Source organism: Lissotriton vulgaris, chromosome 8 (assembly GCF_964263255.1).
Source record: "Lissotriton vulgaris chromosome 8, aLisVul1.2, whole genome shotgun sequence".
NCBI classification, from domain to species: Eukaryota; Metazoa; Chordata; class Amphibia; order Caudata; family Salamandridae; genus Lissotriton; species Lissotriton vulgaris.
Window position 1 is genome coordinate 1,565,536,789 of NC_141696.1, and position 25,265 is coordinate 1,565,562,053.

The 25,265-nt window shown below is 45.3% G+C and overlaps 1 protein-coding gene across 1 annotated transcript in view; it reads right to left on the reverse strand.

Moving 5' to 3' along the window:
- The window catches only part of SPAG17 (sperm associated antigen 17), a 1,900,597-nt gene that overhangs the window by 938,969 nt on the left and 936,363 nt on the right, over positions 1 to 25,265 (reverse strand). Inside the window, exon 19 of the mRNA XM_086935838.1 lies at positions 17,134 to 17,288. Within this exon, the coding sequence (XP_086791964.1) occupies positions 17,134 to 17,288 (155 nt within the window). The remainder of the gene's footprint in view (positions 1 to 17,133; positions 17,289 to 25,265) is intronic.

Genomic DNA, 25,265 nt, shown 5'->3' on the forward strand with positions numbered 1-25,265 from the left:
ATCACTCCGTCAACCTTTACATAGAGCCGCTAGGTGCTCCACTTACAGACAGCATCAAGATTCATCAGTATGTTAATGATACACAACGCTAATCCGTCAACCTTTCATGGAGCCGCTCGGTGCTCACTCACAGACAGCATCAAGTATCACCAGTATGTTAATGATACACAACACCACTCCGTCAACCTTTACATAGAGCCGCTCGGTGCTCTACTCACAGACAGCATCAAGATTCACCAGTATGCCGAGGATACATAACGCCACTCCGTCAACTTCTACATGGAGCCATTCAGTGCTCTACTCACAGGTAACAGCATCAAGATTCACCAGTATGTTAATGATACACATCGCCCCTCCGTCAACCTTTACATAGGTCAGCTCGGTGCTCTACTCACAGATAATTGCAAAAACCACAGTTGATGGACAGAATGCGGAACAATGTCATACATTCACCCCAGTACAGAGATCTGGGCCTAAATCCATCGTTTTTTTGCACTACACACCACCCCAGTTCAGACATGGCCATATACAAATCAGTCTGACCCTGTGCCTCATGGGAAGAGTCCAGCCCGAACTGCCAAGCCATGCCTTCCCTGGACCGGAAACAAGCTTCCGAGGACCGGGTTCTGGCATTTCAGCCTGTCTTCAGCCCGGCTTGCTTGAATCCAGTGGTGTAGAGTGCATGGGACTCACGTCTGAGCATACCCATCCCACTTGGGGTGACAAATGCAAAAACCACAGTTGATGGACAGAATGCAGAACAATGTCATAAATTCACCCCAGTACAGAGATCTGGGCCTAAATCCATTGTTTTTTTGCACTACACACCACCTCAGTTCAGACATGGCCACATTTTGGTAAGCAATGCGAGATTTAAACTATACATTTAGCGTGATCCTCCCAGCTTTGAATCGATCGCACGATGGGACATAGGGTAGACGAGTGTATATGCAGAGTCCGAACTTTGAATAACCAGCAAACACAGTTTTGAAGAAGTCCTGTTCAACACACTTGAATAAAGAGTGGTTCGGTCCAACGTCGGACCGAGCTTGCTCAAGTAGAATGCCACAGGGGATCTAGCACTCGAGACCCCCGCCCTTTACAATTCCCAAAAAATCCCAAGAAGGAGTGAGGAGTTTTATCCAACTCTTGTTTGAATCCGGCAATGTTCAGATTACCAAAATGTGGACCAATCACTTAACGCCCGTTTTCGAGTGTAGTGCTTTAAAGATAGAATGTCACTGGCTTCATCCAATCACTGAATACGTGCATCCTTTTGGTTTTTTCAGATAAAATCTCCAAATTTGGAATTCTTTCCCTACAAAAAACAGCGTAATAGTCTTCAGATTACAACGACCTGAGGAGATCGAGTAAAAAAACAACCAAGTGAGTAACATAAATGCATTGCTCTCATGACGGATCGTTCCATTTGAGTTCGAATACTTATAAACCGTTCCTCTCAATTTTAATATTCCAGCCCAACCCACCACCTTTTTGGATAAAAAGAACAGCAACAGAAACACAGGTATGAGCTGAGTATGTGCTGGACTGAATGTTAAGTAGAGAGTTGCTCAGGTGTTTGACTGGCAGCATGATTTTTTAAATTTATGTTTTCCAGATTATGTCCACATGGTCCTGAAGAGAATCCCGATAGTCTATGGGATTCGAAACGCGTCGACCTCCCTCATCTATAAATTTAGACCAATCTTATGTCATTGTATTGTCCAAATGTGAAATTGTTGATGGTCTATATTTTTTTGATTGTATTTAATCTCAGTTTGTTTCCATTCAGTGGATTTGGTTTCACCTGCTATCATAAATAGGACTAGCGCAGGGCCACCATACCCCCACCTTACTTTGTCTTTCCCTCTTGACCATTCCTTTGTGTCTGGTGTCTTTTCTATGTCTATTAATCCAATGTATTATATGTAGTAAATTCAACGTGCTTTGTCTTTTTTCTCCCCACTCTTTCCTCTTAAAGTTTTTCCCTTCCAAGACAATTCTTATCACTAATAACCCTGCTCCTCCTCAGATATTGATGAAAATTATGCTGACCAATTAGAAGCCATTTAAACACTGTTTCGTGTTCTCCGTATCATAAAAAAACAAAACTTTTATATATATAAAAAAAGAAAGAAAGACATTTTCAAAATAAATTCACATGATTTGATAGATTCTGGACTGAAAGAGTGGTCTTTGAAATTGAGAGATTCACAACTCAATTTTTCGGAACTATTATCCAATTGCGCAGCACTGGCATCTTGTTTTTTACTACCGTATTGGCGTAGCCTTACTGCGCTCAAGCCAAAACCCTCGTTGTTGTCTCCTTGAATAGCGGGCACACGCTCGCGAGGTTGTCTCACGCGTAATAGCGTTTAAATCACAAAAAACATATATTGTTGTCACCATTCGTGGTCGCTCTTTATTCTGATTGTCGTTGCACTTCGTTTGTTATTATTAATATTTTTTTGTCATTCTTTATATTTTTTTGATGAATGCTGGTTGATGAAAACACAGAAACGGTTGTCACGTGTGAATGTCGTATGTGGAGTGATATTCTATAATCTTGGATCATTTATTATTCATGTCAGAAGATCAAACGTTCGCATATAGCGAAGAACATATTAAAAAGCTACTGAGCAACCCTCCTTTGTTTGGTTCAGCCTCCCTCAGCAGTACTGCTCAGACTAGCAACGAATCAGACAAACTTATTCGTTTAAAGAAAAAGCAAATCCGGACTGACTTGCATGGCCACTATCTACTCCAACATCTCAGGTCTGGCACTATCCCATCAGGACTGATAGTTAAAAATATACCAGTCATCTTCACCGAGGACAACATATATAAAAAAGGCTTCAGCTTTATTGAGACTAAATGTAGCCGAGACCTTATGGTCCTGACTATTGAAACCGCTCACCATTTGTCAAAAACTCAATTAGAGGAGATAGAAGCACTGGAAGCTGAAATAAAATCTAATCCCCTAATTCAAGACTCAAAGATTCTACTTGAAAAAGTTGAAAAGGACATACTGGAGTTCAAAGACTATACAGTACAACAAAAAGAGAGCAACTTTGACAGAGACAAACGCAATTTTTCTTTTGATAAAACCTATCCGTATCTTCAACAAGACTTCTACTCTCGTCCGGAGGCTAGACGCTTTCTCCCAGATAATCAAGGCCGATCACGAACCAAATACTTGACCTTCTCAGATACTTTGTCATCAGGAGGCAGTGATTCAGATCAAGGGACTTTCCGCCCCCATTTGTCCGACGGGGAGGTTATCAAACAAACTACCAACAACAATATCAACAAAATTACCAACAAAATATCCCACAACAACAGCAACAGCCTTTTTTAGGACAAGGCCAGCCAAAAGCTCGCGGGAAAACGCGATATCAACAACCATGGTAAATGTCCACGAGGAGGCAGAATTACAAAAACTAGAGAAATCGTCAATCTATAATCTCTCAACCAAACTCCTCACATCAACAGAAATAAGCGTTTTGAAAAAAGGGCTCACCTTTGTACCTTCAAAATTAACAGACTTTGTCAGATTGAAATTAGAATTAATTGAGTTCTGTAGAAAGATCTGACTAATTTCATTTTTCTCGGACAAAGAAATGATGTCCCAAACGGAAACCACCGGACTCAAGAAAAAAATCAAGTTTCTGTCCACGAGCCTACAAAGTACCAAAGGAGGTCATGTATTTTGAAAAATCAGTGTTATCTGCGATTGCGGCTCAAGAAAAAAAGAACTGCTATGTGAAATCCAACTTGTCTATAGCTGAAAAACAAGCACTACACTCTCTCAAACATGATGAGAATATTATAGTCAAGCAAGCCGACAAAGGCGGTTCCATCGTCATCTGGGGAACAACTGAATACATAGCAGAAGCTAATAGACAATTATTAGACAAAGAGTGCTACCGGAAAATCAATGCTGATCCAACTATTGAACTCCAGAATGAACTATGTAAAATCCTAAATAGAGGACTTGAACAAGGTTTCCTTGGAAAACAAGAATTCAACTACCTAGTCAATAAACACCTAAGAACACCACTTTTCTATGTGCTTCCAAAAGTACATAAGAACGAGAGATCACCTCGAGGCCGCCCAATTATTTCTGGGTGCGATTCATTATTTGAACCAGTCTCAAAATTCATCGATTTTTTTCTGAAACCATTCACGATCACTGTTAAATCCTTTCTTAGAGACACGACGGATTTCCTAAATAAATTGCAGAATTTACCATTTGCTGAGAATAAAGACCTCTTGGTCAGTATGGATATTGTCTCACTTTATACACAAATTCCCCAGGACCAAGCATTAGAGGTTTTAGAGATCTTTTTGGACAAGAGAGACCGTCCATTCAAAGTACCTACGAAATTTATCCTGGAATTAGCTAAGATGGCTCTGACAAAAAATTATTTTCAGTTCAAAGACGACTTCTTTTTTCAGATAAAAGGAGTCGCCATGGGCTGTCCTTTTGTCCCGGAACTGGCAATCTTGTTTATGAGCCAATATGAGGATACATATGTCTACAACAATAACCCAGTCCAAAAGTGGATCGGAGGATGGGTCCGCTTTATTGATGATATTTTTTTCACATGGTCTGGCACTGTGGAACAACTCTCAGAATTCCATGAATGGCTGAACAACAGGACGAGAGATATCAAATTCAGCATTTCATCATCGAATACTAGACTTTCTTTTCTAGATGTTGAAGTTTACTGTACCAATGGTCAATTAGTGACGACTCTCTTTAAGAAAAAATCAGATTGCAATAAAGCTCTACACTATTCGAGCAACCATCCAGGAAGTGTGAAACAGAACTTACCCGTCGGTCAGTTTCTTCGAATCCGGAGAAACTGCACCTTTAAGGATGAGTACATGGATCCTGCCAAGGCTTTGAAGGAGAGATTATTGGACCGCGGGTACCCATCTAAACTACTAAAGCAAGCTATAAAGAGAGCATGGTGGACGCCATGTGAAGAGCTACTTAAAAAGAAAGAAACGAAAGACCTGAAACGCACAGTTTGTGTATCCCCTTTTTGCCCAGCATCCAACTTTTTCAAAAAAGTGACTCACCAAAACTGGCACTTGATAAAAGATCTGGATGTGCAGTTTATGGAAACGCCACTCTTTGCCTTAAAAAAGGACAAGAGCATCGCTAATCAAATTGTGCGAGCAGCTGAACCAAAAACAAAAGTTCCTACAATACGAGACAATGTGAACCTCCCTCCAATCACAGGATATAGGAAATGTGGAACATGCATGTGCTGCAATTCTACAATTGAAGGCAATCTGTTTCAGCATGAAGGTATATCGTGGAAACATGACCATTTCACAAACTGTAAATCACGAAACCTGGTTTATGGAATCCTTTGCCCCTGTAATAAGCTATATATAGGCAAAACTAACCAGGAAGCCAGACAAAGAATATCACAACATAAATCCAGGATAAAGAAAAAAGTAGTCACAGCACCTCTAGAACAACACTGGATAGATGAAGCCCATGGGGATATTGATTTCAGATGGACAATAATATCAAAAGTCGAATCTGACCTGAGAGGCGGAGATTTGGAGGCCAAACTAAGACAGCGGGAAGCAATGCTTATTCTGAGATTCAATACCACAACTCGAGGTTTAAATGAGATGTTTGAATTATACAACCTGTGATAATACACTATGAGAAGCTTTTTGAGATGATTCACGGCAATTCTGACTCAAGTGGCTAGACTAGAGAGAATATATAGAACCACTTGACATTTATGATAAAAATGACTATATGGCCCCATGAAGGGATCCGATTCCAATTTACAGTGCAGAAATGAATGACCGTTCTGAAGAAATCATGACCTCAGCCAGTGATCCAAGATGCACATTCATTAAAGATTTGCCGGCCCATCGAATTACTACAACACCGGGGCTGTGACATTTCACATCTTGTCTATCTCAAGTAAGACCAAACAAACAACGACCCCTATTTCACCATCAACTGTGAGCGAATCACTTTTTTTATAAATAACACAATGTCGATCTCATTTTTAGCCTTGTAAACCAACTGACTATACTTTTAATGGCAATACATCCGTCAAAAGACAAGCATTCATCCAAATTTGTAGAATCTAACATCTAGCGACTCATTAAACTACAAATCCCAGCATGCTTTCGAGCCGGAACCGATCCCTTTTTAAACCCGCAAACCCGGAATAACGATACGGCGTTCCGATTGAGGAAAGCGACGCCCATGGAGGACTCGCGGTTATAACCTAGAGGTAATAACTCATAATTATAGCAAGGTTCATGTAAGCTCATGGTCTAACCGACCGTAAAATAATGCAAGCTATGCGGAGTTTAATGAGAAGTCCACTGTGACTCTTTTTTAATCGAGCGTTTAAAGGAGCAATGTTCATTACAGCTCGCGGACTTATCGAACGTAAATACAATGCAAGCAATGCAAGATTTAAATTATACGTTTAGCGTGATCCTCCTAGCTTTGAATCGATCGCACGATGGGGCATAAGGTAGACGAGTGTATATGCAGAGTCCGAACTTTGAATAACCAGCAAACAGAGTTTTGAAGAAGTGGTGGTTCGGTCCAACGTCGGACCGAGCTTGCTCAAGTAGAATGCCACAGGGGATCTAGCACTCGAGACCCCCGCCCTTTACAATTCCCAAAAAATCCCAAGAAGGAGTGAGGAGTTTTATCCAACTCTTGTTTGAATCCGGCAATGTTCAGATTACCAAAATGTGGGCCAATCACTTAACGCCCGTTTCCGAGCGTAGTGCTTTAAAGATAGAATGTCACTGGCTTCATCCAATCACTGAATACGTGCATCCTTTTGGTTTTTTCAGATAAAATCTCCAAATTTGGAATTCTTTCCCTACAAAAAACGGCATAATAGTCTTCAGATTACAACGACCCGAGGAGATCGAGTCAAAAAACAACCAAGTGGGGCGTGGCTAAGCGCCCAACGCGGATGGCGGCTCCGATGTGAGCGCTCCGTATCGGCCGAGGGATTCACCCTCTTTTGCCTCTGCTGACCACCTTCAAGGAGAAGCTTTCCCGGTCGGAGCATGAAAGGAGCGTTTTGATACCAGCTGATGCATTTTTCGACCCCTCGCACGCTTTGTTCATCGCAATATCGAGCGGCCGCGGCTCCCTGTCAGCCGCGACCGCCATTTTGTTTTTCCTTTGCGTGTCCTACGCGCTGCTTGCCTTGGACGATGCTGCCTTCATCTGCTGCTCCATACTCCTGCAACTGCTCATGGTGAGCTTATTTCTTCATTCTCCAACCTGTTGATGCTTTTACCCTGCCTGCCTTAACTTGGGTGAGCAATATTCGCGAATATCGCGACTTTGGCGGCCATTTTGTCCTCCCTGACTGTTTTCTTAACATGGCTCCCTTTTCTTCATGATATCAGCGCCTCCTTTTAACTGCGCACCTATTCCAGGCTGTCTCCATTCACCACGAAGCTGGAACTTTCCTGCTGGATTCCTTCTTTCTTCTTGAAACACACGCTATCATTTTGCTTCTCATGTCATGGACATTTTGCGCTCTGCTTCCTAGCATAAAGGCTTCCTCACTTACGCAAGTGGATACTGTTATGTGTCTTCATGTGAACCTCTGCAGCTCCTAAGTGGTTATGAGGGGTTTTCCTTCGGACCTCTTTGCTCTCACACGCTTTTGTTGATTAAGCCCTCCTCCATTCATCTATTGACTCTCGCAGGCATGGAACATTTCAGGTTCTAATCTATCTATTGTTTTCTTTTTGGTGGCGGCTTTCGTTATATGGAGAGAGGCGCAATTGTTCGTGTTTCCAAAACTCCACGATGTGTTTTCATCAAAAATTCCTGAGTCTTTTCTGCATTGGCGCACCTGGAAGAGTCTCAAGCACTTGACGTCCAAACGTCGCAGTCCAACGCAGAACGTCCTGTTCAGGCCCCAGGGAAAGCCACGTCGAAACGTCTCAAAAAAGACCCTCCATCACCGTCAGGCTCTACTTCAGCCGTATCTATGGAGCTGCTGTTGGAGGAGATACGTGCTCTCCGACCTTTCATGGAGGAAACCAATTCTAAGTTGCAGGTCTTAACCGACAATTGGTCACAGATGTCACAGTGACGACTGTGGAACACTCCATATCTTCTCTTCAGGAATCATCCTCCAAGGTGACGCACATGCAGTCTCAGATTTCCTCTCTCCAGAAGCAGGTCGAAGAGCTTGAGAATCGTAATCGACGCAACAACCTTCGTATTTACGGCCTGGCGGAGAATTGCGAGGGAAATTACCCCATTGCTTTTTTCAAGTCTTTCCTGCCTAAGCTCCTCCACATACCTGAGGGAACCACGCTTAACATCCAACGAGCACATAGGCTTGGCCGCATATCTTCATCTTCCTCTGCCTCTTCCAGACCACGAGGTGTCATCATGTACTTTCTGGAATATACTGATCTTCTCAAAGTCCTATCGGCGGCCAGCGCATCTCCTCGCCTCACGTGGTCAGGATCTACCCTCTTCTTTGCGCAGGATTACGCTAGAGCCACAGCCAGCCGCCGTAAAGCTTTCCTGGATATGCGACCGGAGCTTCGATCCATTGGCGCCAGATATGGCCTTTTTCACCCTTGCCTTTTTAGAGTCACTCATAACAACAAAACGACGACCTACGAGGATCCTGTTCGCCTTCGGAGCTTCCTTAATTCCTGCCAAACATCTGATATGGACCTCTCCAGTTCCTCGTCAGCTTTCCCTCCATGACTTTCATGACCTACTATTGTGGTTCATTCACTAGTTCACGCAGTTTGTGTTGATTTTATATATGTTCGTATTTATCATGTTGTTTCTACCCCTCTCCTATGTGACTCTCCTCCCTTTATATTTGTTCCTTTCTAGTTCCATAATATGTTCATTTCCTTCCCACTTATTCTGGCATTTCGTTTCTATCAGTTAATCTCTTGATGTTTTCTTCTCCTCAATTCTTTTGTTTTCTTTTTTCTCTCACAGGTTTCACAGTTTACAGTATGTCCTTCCCTTGGCTTGATGGTTCGTTTACATCGGTTGTACCGTCTCCTCCAGTGAGCTCTCCCCCCTCAGTTTTCTCGTCTCGTCTCCCCTCCCCCGTGAACGCCCGTCCTCAGTTTCACCCTTCGTAAGTATGTTTTCCTTCCTTCCCTTGTTCTTCGTTATTCCCTTTTTGTCCTTGATCCTGTTTTTATCTCTAGTTCTTCTTTGTTCAAAGGTGTCTTCTATTCCTCTCTCTCATCCACTCCTATGTATTTACTCTCTTCATGTTTCTTTTCCTCTTATTTGCAGTCCTCTACTTTATTTCTTCATTCATCTGACTCTCACTTCCACTTTTGTAGTTCACAAATTTGCTCTCTATTCACATTCTTTCCTCTCTTTTTTCTTTTTCCTTCTTTTTTCTGACCCTTTCCTTGTTGCTTATCATTCGCTCTCGACCTTGTTACTTTTTCTCCTGAATCTTCTTTCTTCATCTCTTCTTATTCCCTCTCTGAATATTCTTTCTTCGTTTTTTCTCATTCTTCTAACACTTTTCCTGCTTATTCACTTGTACTTCCTCCTTATTATATTTCGATTTCACATTACTTTACCTTTTTTTGATTCTCATATCCTTTTTGCTCATTTTATTATTCTGGGCACTTATTATATTCCTTTTTTTATTGATATTTTCTTTTTCATTTTCATACTATGTCGTTAAAAATAGTTACATGGAATGTTAAGGGCGTCAATTCTCCCATCAAACGACAGAGAGTTTTGTCGCACCTTGCACGTTTAAATGTTGATATTGCTTTTTGCAAGAAACTCATTTGTCTGCTGAAGAATCTGTTAAGCTGAAGAGAAGTTGGATGGGTGATGTTTATTACTCTCCAGGGGATGGCAAGCATAATGGAGTAGCCATTTTATGCCACAAGAATCTTTCTCACTCTTTGCTTAATCAGGAATCAGACGATAGTGGTCGCTGGACATTTGTTAAGCTTTCTATTAAGAATGTTCCAATTTCTCTTCTAAATGTCCATGCCCCCACTGCTGGTGATCCTACTTTTTGGTATACCTTTTCCCGTCATATTACCAGATTTATTGATAGCAACTTTATTTTAGCGGGAGATTGTAACCAGCCCCTTGACCCCTTTTTGGATAGACATTCCAAGGCTCACTTTGTTCCTAATAAGTCACATAAACTCTTCTCTCAAGCTATCTCTCAACATAAGCTCACTGATGCCTGCCGTTTATGTAATCCAGAGCTGCAGGAATTCACTTTTTACTCTCCTTGCCATCATTCTCAATCCCGGATTGACTACATTTTTGTTACTCACGACATTGCCCAAACCCTTTCTCATGCAGAGATTGGCCCGATTCTACTTTCAGACCATGCCCTCACTTTAGTTCAACTTGACATTCTCCCTAAATCAGTTGGACCCAAGCGATGGCGCTTTAATAATTCTCTTCTCTTGGATCCTAAGTTCACTGCATCTTTTACTGAATTTTCAGATTAATTTTTTTTACTTAATGACACTCCCTCCATTCCTAAGCACACCATCTGGGACGCCTTCAAGGCCGCAGCAAGGGATTTTATAATTGGCTTTGTGGAGAAAAAACGGAGAGCAGCTCGTAACTTCACAGCTACTCTCCTTCTTGACATTAAGAAATTGGAGCATTCTTTTTTTACTTATCGCTCGCAAGACAGTTTAACAGCCCTGATTAATGCCAAAATGAAATTTAACAAAAAGTCCACGGATGATGCATCTTTATATTTATTGAAATCAAGTGCAAAGTTTTATGGGGGTAAAAATAAGGCTGGGAAGATTCTTGCTAATTATTTGAAAGTAAAGCATAACAAATTAAATATTGAATCAATCTATGACACACACTCTGTTCTCAAACATAAGGATACAGATATTCTTGCTGAATTTTCTGCCTTTTACAAAACCTTCTACTCTTCCGAAACCCAACCCTCCTCTCAATCCTTAGACCGCTTTTTCTCCAACATCCAAAAGCCAGCTCACTTCCCGCTTGACTTCTCTCATTTAGGCCGGATGGCTTTACTGTTGAATTTTTCCTTCACTTTTCAAAACCTCTTATCCCTAAACTACACTCTCTCATTGACGCTTTCCTCACCTTAGGATCTTCCTCAGGTTCTTTCTCTGATGCACACATCTGCCTCATACCCAAGGAGGGGAAAGATGCTCAACATTGTAAGAATTATAGGCCAATCTCCTTGGTTAACATTGATTATAAAATATTTGCAAAGTCTATTGCAGCACGTCTTGATCTTCTTCTCCCGGATCTTTTGGGTGAGGAACAGTCAGGCTTTGTCAAGGGTCGCTTTATCACTGACAACACTAGACTGCTATTCAATGTTTTATCTAAGTCCCGTCATTTACCCCATTCCCTTGCGGCCATTGCCCTTGATGCTGAAAAGGCGTTCGATAGAGTTGAATGGACCTATCTTTTTCACACCCTTCATTGGTTTGGCTTTGGTCCCAAATTTATTTCTCTGGTCTCCGTACTTTATTCCAATCCACGTGCAGCTGTTTGTGCTAATGGTCAAATATCCTCCTTTTTTGATTTGGGAAGAGGTGTCCGTCAAGGGTGCCCCTTATCTCCTTTTCTTTTTAATTTGGCCTTAGAACCCTTTCTGTCTAAACTTCGTCAGAACCCTACTATTCAGGGCTTTCAACTATCAGATTCTCAAGTTAAGCTAGCCGCATACGCGGACGATATCCTTCTTTTTATTTCTAACCCCACTGACTCGATCCCCGCCTTCCTTGCTGAAGTGCATGAATACTCCCAAATATCTGGCTATAAATTTAATAATGATAAATGTGAGATCCTACCCTTAACGAAATTCACATTTAAACCTGATTTTACTGCCTCCAACTTCACATGGAAATCCTCCCATATCAAATACCTCGGCTTGCACATTACTCCTACCATTCCAGATACTGTATCCCTCTGTCTATCCAAATGCATCCAAAAATTAACGTCCAAATGGCATCCTCTTTACCTGTCCTGGTGGGGCCGCCTTGACACTATTAAAATGATGTTGTCTCCCATAGTCCACTATATTATTTCTAACATTCCTGTATCCATTCCTTCCAAGTTTTTAAAAAAAATTAACTCCATTCTGATGTCCTTTCTTTGGAATAAGAAAAAGCCTAGAATGTCTCTCGCCCGACTGATTCGTCTTAAGACAGAGGGTGGAGTTAATTTCCCAGACTTCCCTGCTTACCATAAAGCATTTTTATTACGACAAGCCTCCTTCTGGTTGCAAGATCCCAGCACCCTTTGTCCCTTATGGGCTAAATTTGAGCGCCTTCTTCTTTCTCCTTCCTCCTTCGCTGAATACCATTCTTTCTCCCGTAAACCCTCTTCCATTTCCACTCCCATTCATAAATTTACTACTAAACTGCTCCTATCTTCTTCCCATTCCCCTCCCACGACCATTGCTGATTTCCTTTCCTCCACCATCTGGCATAACACCGCCCTACTTATTCGTAACAAACCCTTCTTTTGGAAAGCATGGCATCACAGAGGGTTGATATGGATTTCTCAACTCTTTTCTCAATCCTCTTTCTTATCTTTCACCACTCTTCGTTCCCTTTATGACTTACCCACCTCCTTCACTCGTAACTATCATTTACTTAGGGAGGCTGCACTGACAACTTATAATCGGCTCTTTCAGCTATGTCCATCTCCTACTTCTCCCACTCCCATCTCCTTACTTCACTCATTTTTACGCAAGACTCCAAAGGCTTCCTCCATTTATAAATACCTTCACACTACTGACTCTCCTAGGCCCAAATCCAAAGTAGAGCAATGTTGGGAACATGACCTTTCTGTGTCCTGGCTAATTTCACTATGGGACAAAGTTTGGATCAAGATCCGTAAATCCTCGAGAGCGGCAACCTTGACACAGTCCTTGTTCTTCATTTATAACAGACTCCTCTATACACCCTTTGACCTCCATAAACGCTTCCCCAACACTTCTCATACGTGCTGGTCTTGTTCACCCCCACAAGCAACTTTGTTTCTTATGTTGTTCTTATGTACCTCTGTTCATGATTTTCGGTTTCAAGTTTGGGCTCAAATTAATTTGATTTTTCACACATGTATCCCTTCCTCTCACATAAACATTTTCTTAGGCAGCCTTTCCCCTTGTTGGGATAATGTTGAACTAAAGCCTCAGATTATTGATTTGCTTCTGGCGGCTGCATTTCAGCAGATAACGGTAAACTGGAAGGACTCCTCCAATATCTCCTTTAAGGCGTGGTGGTTCAATGTTTGCCATAACCACAGACTTGACACTGCTTTTGTTTTTCCGGCTCACATGGCCGCAAAGCGTATGGACTTATGGCTCCCTATCACGCTTTACTTGGATACTTGTGCTACTCGTTCGTTTCGTCCACAGCCCTCGCAACAAGAGGTCCTTAAACCTCCTTAAATGCTCACTGCATTCCATTTTTCTTTTCCTCATTGTATCATTTTTACATTGCTTTCCGGTATTTTCTTGCTTTTATGATTCATGTTTTATATGCCTTTTCCTTCTTTCATTCCATTGCCCGGATTTTCCTTTTGATACTAGTTACAACCTTATGCTTGTTTTATTTATCATAGTTTTTAATGTTTTATATTTCCATTGTACTTTGTATTGACACCTTGCTTTTTTCTTCTCAATATCAAATAACATCTTCTTGAACTTAAAAAAAACAACCAAGTGAGTAACATAAATGCATTGCTCTCATGACGGATCCTTCCATTTGAGTTCGAATACTTATGAACCCTTCCTCTCAATTTTAATATTCCAGCCCAACCCACCACCTTTTTGGATAAAAATAACATCAACAGAAACACAGGTATGAGCTGAGTATGTGCTGGACTGAATGTTAAGTAGACAGTTGCTCAGGTGTTTGACTGACAGCATGATTTTTTTAATTTATGTTTTCCAGATCATGTCCACATGGTCCTGAAGAGAATCCCAATATTCTATGGGATTCGAAACGCGTCGAACTCCCTCATCTATAAATTTAGACCAATCTTATGTCATTGTATTGTCCAAATGTGAAATTGTTGATGGTCTATATTATTTTGATTGTATTCAATTTCAGTTTGTTTCCATTCAGTGGATTTGGTTTCACCTGCTATCATAAATAGGACTAGCGCAAGGCCACCATACCCCAACCTTACTTTTGTCTTTCCCTCTTGACCATTCCTTTGTGTCTGGTGTCTTTTCTATGTCTATTAATCCAATGTATTATATGTAGTAAATTCAACGTGCTTTGTCTTTTTTCTCCCCACTCTTTCCTCTTAAAGTTTTCCCTTCCAAGACAATTCTTATCACTAATAACCCTGCTCCTCCTCAGATATTGATGAAAATTATGCTAGACCAATTAGAAGCCATTTAAACACTGTTTCGTGTTCTCTGTATCATAAAAAAACTAAACTTTTATATATATAAAAAAAAGAAAGAAAGACATTTTCAAAATAAATTCACATGATTTGATAGATTCTGGACTGAAAGAGTGGTCTTTGAAATTGAGAGATTCACAACTAAATTTTTCGGAACTATTAACACAATTGCGCAGCACTGGCATCTTGTTTGTTTACTACAGAATTGGCGTAGCCTTACTGCGCTCAAGCCAAAACCCTCGTTGTTGCCAACTTCTACAAGGAGCCATCAGTTCTCTACTCACAGATAACAGCATCAAGATTCACCAGTATGCTGAAGATACACAACAGCATACCTGATGTCCAGCACCTCCCAGAAATCCAACCCAACCAGGACAGATTTCCTGTTGTTTGCCAAGGAGAACAAGCAAGAAATAGTGCAAACCTGCCTCAATCACATGAGCCCTGATGGCTTCAATCCTCAACTTTCTCTAATTGCCAAGCCACTGGGATTCACATTTGATGACCGACCTCACCCTAAAAGAAGATACTGTCAAAATGAATAAACACAGCCTGGTTCTATCTCTATCTTCCAAAGACATTGACAGTGTTCCTTCCAGAAATAGGCTTCAGGAGTGCAGTTCAAACCCTTTGTAGAGGCCGGCTTAGTATGTGGTGCATCCTTATTCAAGTGATGCACCTTGCACTAATACAGGCAGTCCTTATGGTGATTTTAGAGGACTTTGATAACCATAAAAAGCTCTCAAAGTGGTAGCTAAAGAGAGCAGACTTCAGAATTATCTTGAAGGAGTGTTAAGCAGCTTGTTTTGCCAGTTGTTGTGTAGGTCAAATGAAAAAGAACCGCACATCGTATATATAAAAATAGGCCTATTTATTACACAACAATCACTAACACATTGGTATATCTCCAAACCGGAGATATAAGCACAAATACACAACAATACTCCAGTTGAAATAAGGTAGATAGCACAAAATACAGCAGTCTCCATGGGGAGACCAAACCATATACTTAAAAATGGAATGCGAACTGCGACTGAAGTCAGGACTTGGACCAGAAGACTACAAGGAGCTGGGGACACAGGGAACGTCCCATGGTAAGTACCCAGAAGCCCTGAGAGGCTGTGTGCAGAATGGAAACAGTTGTGTGTCCAATAGGAGTCAAATGGGAAGACGCGGTTGCAGTTTTGAAAAAGAACGATCCTTCCCAATGGACCCTGAAGGAACTCTGTGGAAGACAGAAGGATGGAGAGTCACCCCACTCATAGATACCCCGGAAACCAGGATATCTATATCAGGGAAGCCAGGTGCATAGGTGCGAAGTGACATCGAAAACCGCTGTAGAGCACAATGGAGGACTTCAGGAAATACGTGTAGAAAAGTGCGTTTCTGTTGCGGTAACCCCCCACTTTTTTCCAGATTTCTGATGCACTTTGACTTGATGTGCCCTGGGTCCCTGCCAAAAGTGAACCTTTGCACCCATAATTGACACCTCTCTGACCACATTTAAGTCCCTAAGGTACCATGGGCATCAAGGGCAAGGTGACCTGGGAAGGCCTCTAAGGGCTGCAGCACAAATTGTGCCACCCTTAGAGGTCCTGTACCTTAACACAAACACACTGCCATGGCAGGCTGCATGTTTTGGTGCAGAGATAAGTGAAGAGTGAACATAACTGTGTGCCACGCTTGCAAGCCACCACTCTAGCTGGGTGCACTATACCACTGGTGAGGGTACAGTTGCATGAACACTGTGCCCTTACAGTGTCCAAGTCCATTCTTAGACATTGTAAGTGCAGTAAAGCCATAACGAGTATATGGTCTGGGAGTATGTCATTACGAACTCCACAGCACCATTATGGTTTTATTAAAACCTGCCAAGTTTTGTAGCAAATGTCTGAGCACAATAAACTCACACTGATGCCAGTCTGGGAACTCATGTAAAATACACTCAGAGGGCATCTTAGAGATGCCCCCTGAAAAACATTCAGCTTCTGGTGGGTTCCCTGACTGGTACACACCAGCCTGCCACCACAAGACAAAGTTCTGGACCCTGGAATGGGAGCCTTTTCTCCCAGGGCCCAGAAAGAGCCTTACACCTCCCCAGGTCAGGAAGAGTCATGTGTGAGGACGGCCCGGGACCAGGGTTCGATTCCCGGCACGGCAGGTTTCTGGACCAGGGTCAGCGGACTCGATAATTCTCTCGCCTCGGTGCCCACTCTGATCAGCGATCACACTCGGCAACTCTGGGCATTAGCTTGCCTCATCTTCACTAACTGCCCCACCAGACCGCCGGGGATGCCTGGTCTCACCCTGGAGATACCCATTAAGGGACCATCTCCCAGGGAAGCCAGGAAGGGTTTCGCAGCGGTCGAAGCGCCTTGGGACCCCGACACACCGCAGCATGTCCCATCTTGGGCATGAAGAAATATAATTACATCACCACCATACCTGCTACTGTTGCCGGCCCGCACCATCCTTAAAACCAGCCGCTTTATCTACAACGTTATCTTCATATAACTGGACGTCATTGCGTGTGTCACAAGCACGGACACTGAGGCTAAGACACGCCTTCTGTTAGGTGATTCATTGATGTGATGTCCTGAGATACTCCTATCTTCACAAACCCCATCTCCTGAAGCTGCAAGGTTCATGGGAACAGATGTTTCCTACAGGTGTACACTGACAATGAAGATCGGAGGAGCATTTACCTGAATCCAACATTGGAGTGAAGAGCCATGTCCCACGACTCCTGGCTCTGCCGGAGCCGGTTCATTGGATTGTGCAGGACCAGGAGCAGCGAGTCGTCCTGGCTGTGGTAATAGGAGTCAATGCATCTGTAGGTTTCAGTGGCTTCTTGAATGACCTGAAATATATTCACAAGGAGCTTAGTAGGTAAGTAGAACTATCCATACCGCATAGAGAAGGTTCAAAACATACATATATCATTAGATCTTGGAGAACTCGTCTTCACGCATGATCCAGCCATTCGAACACTCAGGAACTTTCTAAATCAGCCTTTATCATACACTATCAGTGTATGCCAAACACTATTAGCCAGTCTCATACACTATCAGCAAATGCCAGACACTATCAGCCAATCCCATACACTATCAGCCAATCCCATACACTATCAGCCAATTCCAGACACTATCAGCCAATCCCATAAACCTTCAGCCAATCCCATAAACCATCAGCCAATCACATACACTATCAGCCAATCCCATAACTATCAGCCAATCCCATACACTATCAACCAATCTCATAAACTATCAGCCAATCTCATACACTATCAGCCAATCTCATACGCTATCAGCCAATCCAATAAACTACCAGCTAATGCCACATACTATCAGCCAATCTCATACACTATCAGCCAATTTCATAAACTACCAGCTAACCTCATACATTATCAGACAATCTCATACACTATCAGCCAATCCCAGACACTATCAGCCACTCCCATACACTATCAGCCAATCCCATACACTATCAGCCAATCCCATACACTATCAGCTAATTCCAGACACTATCAGCCAATCCCATAAACCATCAGCCAATCACATACACTATCAGCCAATCCCATAACTATCAGCCAATCCCATACACTATCAAACAATCTCATAAACTATCAGCCAATCTCATACACTATCAGCCAATCTCATACGCTATCAGCCAATCCAATAAACTACCAGCTAATCCCATATACTATCAGCCAATCTCATACACTATCAGCCAATTCCATAAACTACCAGCTAACCTCATACATTATCAAACAATCTCATACACTATCAGCCAATCCCAGACACTATCAACCAATCCCAGACACTATAAACCAATTCCAGACACTATCAGCCAATCCCATAAAATATCAGCCAATCTCATACACTATCAGCCAATCCTATACACTATCAGCCAATCCCATACACTTTCAGCCGATCCAATACACTTTCAGCCATTCCCAGACACTATCAGCCAATCCCAGACACTATCAGCCAATCATATACACTATCAGCCAATCCTATACACTATCAGCCAATCCCATACACTTTCAGCCGATCCAATACACTTTCAGCCATTCCCAGACACTATCAGCCAATCCCAGACACTATCAGCCAATCATATACACTATCAGCCAATCCTATACACTATCAGCCAATCTCATACACTATCAGCAAAAACTATACACTATCAGCCAATCCCATAAACTATCAGCCAATCTCATACACTATCAGCCAATCCTTAACATAATCGGTCATTTTCATACAGTCTCAGTCTTTATCATACACGATCAGCTTTTATCAAACACTGTTAGCCATTCTCATATACTATCGACCATCCTCTGACAATATCAGCAATTATCATAACTATCAACCATTCTCATCCACTGTCAGTCATTCTCATCCTCTGTCAGACTTTCCGATAAAGTCATTATCATACACTGTCAGCTATTATCATACACTGTCAGACATCATCACACACTGCAGGCCATTACAATACAATGTCAGACATTATCACACACTGTCAGCCATCATCACACACTGTCAGCCATTATCATACACTGTCAGACATTATCATACACTGTCAGACATTATCATACAATGTCAGCCATTATCACACACTTTCAGACATCATCACACACTGTCAGCCATTATCATACACTGTCAGCCATTATCACACACTGTCAGCCATTATCATACACTGCGGGCCATTATCACACACTGTCAGAAATGATCATATATCAGCCATTCTCATCCTCTGTCAGCCATTATCATACACTGCGGGCCATTATCATACACTGTCAGACATCATCACACACAGTCAGCCATTAACATACACTGCGGGCCATTATCATACACTGTCAGACATCATCACACACAGTCAGCCATTAACATACACTGTCAGACATTATCACACACAGTCAGCCATTAACATACACTGTCAGACATCATCAAACACTGTCAACCATTATCATACACTGCGGGCCATTTTCACACACTGTCAGAAATGATCATATATCAGCCATTCTCATCCTCTGTCAGCCATTATCATACACTGCGGGCCATTATCATACACTGTCAGACATCATCACACACAGTCAGCCATTAACATACACTGCGGGCCATTATCATACACTGTCAGACATCATCACACACAGTCAGCCATTAACATACACTGTCAGACATTATCACACACAGTCAGCCATTAACATACACTGTCAGACATCATCAAACACTGTCAACCATTATCATACACTGCGGGCCATTTTCACACACTGTCAGAAATGATCATATATCAGCCATTCTAATCCTCTTTCAGCCATTATCATACACTATATCATATCAACAAGAGAGGTAGGGCGTAGACACTCCTGTGCCCCAATTTAATGTATAATAAACAACAGAGGAGTGACTGTGATACAAAAAATATATATTACATGTGATAGTTGTGAAGTTTGTGGAAAAAACAAACAGACTCCGCCGTGCGCCGCACGCGTGATCAATGCTCACACGCGTGTGACGCACACAGCGGGGTAGTCTCAGAGTCCCAGATTATGCCTGGAAGACTATTCCTTAATTAAGGGAAGAGTCTGAGGGTCTGATGGTCACACGGTCATGGGGGAAGGAGACCCTACTTCTTAGAAGGACCCTCACTCACCACTAGTTGGTGACATGCTTCATCATCGGGTCCCCGCTGGGGTGACCTAATGTCTCCCTAGCGTGCTACGACGCCTGGTTACAGCGGAGCAGGATGTGGTGAGTGTAACAGTGCCCAAATTATGAGGTGACTAGTTGTGATTGTGCAAATGTGTCAAAAAGAATTAAAAAATGCAAGGCTTGTGCCTTTAAATTATTTTTTAATAATGGCCAACCTGCATTGGTTAAAAACAACGTGAGTGGACTCCCCAGGTTCTTAATTAAGGAACCGGAATCCTAGTTCAAAGGCATGAATTTGGTCGACATGTTTCAGCTGATGATAGCGTTTCGCTCAGCTTTCTTCAGGACCTAAACAAAAGTCCTCCGGTGGTGTGCACGCGCTAAGGCGTACCCTCCCGAGAGGCTCTAAGTGTGAAAAAATATATACAGTGAAAGTACAAGATAAACACCACACTACACACTTGGTAGGGATGTATGAAGAGACTTCAACAGGGACATAGCTGTGCCCCTACAGGAAAGACAGTGTGGGATGTCTTCACGCGGCGTCTGTTTTAAGCGCACGCGGCTCACCTCCGTATACCTATACGGTCTGCGTCTGTCTCCCGGCATTATCATACACTGTCAGACATTATCACACACTGTCAGACATCATCAGACACTGTCAGCCATTATCATACACTGCGGGCCATTATCATACACTGTCAGACATTATCATATATCAGCCATTCTCATCCTCTGTCAACCATTATCATACACTGCGGGCCATTATCATACACTGTCAGACATTATCACACACTGTCAGACATCATCACACACTATCAGTCATTATCATACACTACGGGCCATTATCATACACTGTCAGCCATTATCGTATATGTCAGACATTATTATACACTGTCAGCCATTCTCATCCTTTGTCAGCCATTATCATACATTGTCAGCCATTATCATACACTGCGGGCCATTATCATACACTGTCAGCCATTATCATACACTGTCAGTCATTATCATACACTGTCAGCCATTATACACTGCGGGCCATTATCATACACTGTCAGCCATTATCATACTCTGTCAGCCATTATCATACACTGCGGGCCATTATCATACACTGTCAGTCATTATCATACACTGTCAGCCATTATCATACACTGTCAGCCATTATCATACACTGCGGCCATTATCATACACTGTCAGCCATTATCATACACTGTCAGCCATTATCATATACTGTCAGCCATTATCATACACTGCAGGCCATTATCATACACTGCCAGACATTATCATATATCAGCTATTCTCATCCTCTGTCAGCCATTATCATACACTGTCAGACATTTTCATACAGTGTCAGACATTATCACACACTGTCAAACATCATCACACACTGTCAGCCATTATCATACACTGCGGGCCATTATCATACACTGTCAGACATTATCATATATTAGCCATTCTCATCCTCTCTCAGCCATTATCATACACTGTCAGCCATTATCATACACTGCGGGCCATTATCATACACTGTCAGACATCATCACACACTGTCAGCCATTATCATACACTGTCAGTCATTATCATACACTGTCAGCCATTATCATACACTGCGGGCCATTATCATACACGGTCAGACATTATCATATATCAGCCATTCTCATCCTATATCAGCCATTATCATACACTGTCAGACATCATCACACACTGCCAGCCATTATCATACACTGCGGGCCATTATCATACACTGTCAGACTCCTCCCTCACCATGAACTGACAGATCAACGCCCTAGCTTCCACATGCTTCAGCACCCTCCGTATCCAAAAGAGCCTAATACACTCTATGAGCACCCAGAGGACATGGGGGCATGCGTGGTGCACACACAGCCAGACCTGTGCTTCACTGCTGACGTGTCTCCCACTGGACTGGCCCCTGAACTCTCTTTCCTCCTGCTTCAGAGACCACCAGATCCTACAAGCACCCACTCCCAGCCTGAGGGCCCTTGGATGGGATGTTAGGAGTCCAGGGCACCCACTCCCGGCCTGAGGGCCCTTGGATGGGATGTCAGGAGTCCAGGGCACTCACTCCTGGTCTGAGAGCCCTTGGATGGGATGTCAGGAGTCCAGGGCACCCACTCCCAGCCTGAGGGCCCTTGGATGGGATGTCAGGAGTCCAGGGCACCCACTCCCGGCCCGAGGGCCCTTGGATGGGATGTTAGGAGTCCAGGGCACCCACTCCCGGCCTGAGGGCCCTTGGATGGGATGTCAGGAGTCCAGGGCACTCACTCCTGGCCTGAGAGCCCTTGGATGGGATGTCAGGAGTCCAGGGCACCCACTCCTGGCCTGAGAGTCCTTGGATGGGATGTCAGGAGTCCAGGGCACCCACTCCCGGCCTGAGGGCCCTTGGATGGGATGTCAGGAGTCCAGGGCACCCACTCCCAGCCTGAGGGCCCTTGGATGGGATGTCAGGAGTCCAGGGGACCCACTCCCGGCCTGAGGGCCCTTGGATGGGATGTTAGGAGTCCAGGGCACCCACTCCCGGCCTGAGAGCCCTTGGATGGGATGTCAGGAGTCCAGGGCACCCACTCCCAGCCTGAGGGCCCTTGGATGGGATGTCAGGAGTCCAGGGCACCCACTCCCGGCCTGAGGGCCCTTGGATGGGATGTCAGGAGTCCAGGGCACCCACTCCCGGCCTGAGGGCCCTTGGATGGGATGTCAGGAGTCCAGGGCACTCACTCCTGGCCTGAGAGCCCTTGGATGGGATGTCAGGAGTCCAGGGCACCCACTCCCAGCCTGAGGGCCCTTGGATGGGATGTCAGGAGTCCAGGGCACCCACTCCCGGCCTGAGGGCCCTTGGATGGGATGTCAGTAGTCCTGGGCACTCACTCCTGGCCTGAGAGCCCTTGGATGGGATGTCAGGAGTACAGGGCACCCACTCCCGGCCTGAGGGCCCTTGGATGGGATGTCAGGAGTCCAGGGCACCCACTCCCAGCCTGAGGGCCCTTGGATGGGATGTCAGGAGTCCAGGGCACCTACTCCCGGCCTGAGGGCCCTTGGATGGGATGTCAGGAGTCCAGGGCACCCACTCCCGGCCTGAGGGCCCTTGGATGGGATGTCAGGAGTCCAGGGCACTCACTCCTGGCCTGCGAGCCCTTGGATGGGATGTCAGGAGTCCAGGGCACCCACTCCCGGCCTGAGGGCCCTTGGATGGGATGTCAGGAGTCCAGGGCACCCACTCCCGGCCTGAGGGCCCTTGGATGGGATGTCAGGAGTCCAGGGCACTCACTCCTGGCCTGAGAGCCCTTGGATGGGATGTCAGGAGTCCAGGGGACCCACTCCCGGCCTGAGGGCCCTTGGATGGGATGTCAGGAGTCCAGGACACCCACTCCCAGCCTGAGGGCCCTTGGATGGGATGTCAGGAGTCCAGGGCACCCACTCCCGGCCTGAGGGCCCTTGGATGGGATGTCAGGAGTCCAGGGCACTCACTCCTGGCCTGAGAGCCCTTGGATGGGATGTCAGGAGTCCGGGGGACACACTCCTGGCCTGAGGGCCCTTGGATGGGATATAAAGAGTCCAGGGCACCCACTCCCGGCCTGAGGGCCCTTGGATGGGATGTCAGGAGTCCAGGGCACCCTCTCCCGGCCTGAGGGCCCTTGGATGGGATGTCAGGAGTCCAGGCCACCCACTCCTGGCCCGAGGGCCTTGGATGGGATGTCAGGAGTCCAGGGGACCCACTCCTGGCCTGAGGGCTCTTGGATGGGATGTCAGGAGTCCAGGGCACCCACTCCTGGCCCGAGGGCCCTTGGATGGGATGTCAGGAGTCCAGGGCACCCACTCCTGGCCTGAGGGCCCTTGGATGGGATGTCAGTAGTCCAGGGCACCCACTCCCGGCCTGAGGGCCCTTGGATGGGATGTTAGGAGTCCAGGGGACCCACTCCTGGCCTGAGGGCCCTTGGATGGGATGTCAGGAGTCCAGGGGACCCACTCCTGGCCTGAGGGCTCTTGGATGGGATGTCAGGAGTCCAGGGGACCCACTCCTGGCCTGAGAGCCCTTGGATGGGATGTCAGGAGTACAGGGCACCCACTCCCGGCCAGAGGGCCTTTGGATGGGATGTCAGGAGTCCAGGGCACCCACTCCTGGCCTGAGAGCCCTTGGATGGGATGTCAGTAGTCCAGGGCACCCACTCCCGGCCTGAGGGCCCTTGGATGGGATGTCAGGAGTCCAGGGCACCCACTCCTGGCCTGAGGGCCCTTGGAAGGGATGTCAGGAGTCCAGGGCACCCACTCCCTGCCTGAGGGCCCTTGGATGGGATGTCAGGAGTTCAGGGCACCCACTCCCAGCCTGAGGGCCCTTGGATGGGATGTCAGGAGTCCAGGGCACCCACTCCTGGCCCGAGGGCCCTTGGATGGGATGTCAGGCGTCCAGGGCACCCACTCCTGGCCTGAGGGCCCTTGGATGGGATGTCAGGAGTCCAGGGCACCCACTCCTGGCCTGAGGGCCCTTGGATATGATGTCAGGAGTCCAGGGGACGCACTCCTGGCCTGAGGGCCCTTGGATGGGATGTAAAGAGTCCAGGGCACCCACTCCTGGCCTGAGGGCCCTTGGATGGGATGTCAGGAGTCCCGGGCACCCACTCCCGGCCTGAGGGCCCTAGGATGGGATGTCAGGAGTCCAGGGCACCCACTCCTGGCCTGAGGGCCCTTGGATGGGATGTCAGGAGTCCAGGGCACCCACTCCTGGCCTGAGGGCCCTTGGAAGGGATGTCAGGAGTCCAGGGCACCCACTCCTGGCCTGAGGGCCCTTGGAAGGGATGTCAGGAGTCCAGGGCACCCACTCCCAGCCTGAGGGCCCTTGGATGGGATATCGGGAGTCCAGGGCACCCACACCTGGCCCGAGGGCCCTTGGATGGGATGTCAGGCGTCCAGGGCACCCACTCCTGGCCTGAGGGCCCTTGGATGGGATGTCAGGAGTCCAGGGCACCCACTCCTGGCCTGAGGGCCCTTGGATGGGATGTCAGGAGTCCGGGGACACACTCCTGGCCTGAGGGCCCTTGGATGGGATGTAAAGAGTCCAGGGCACCCACTCCCGGCCTGAGGGCCCTTGGATGGGATGTCAGGAGTCCAGGGCACCCACTCCCGGCCTGAGGGCCCTTGGATGGGATGTCAGGAGTCCAGGGCACCCACTCCAGGCC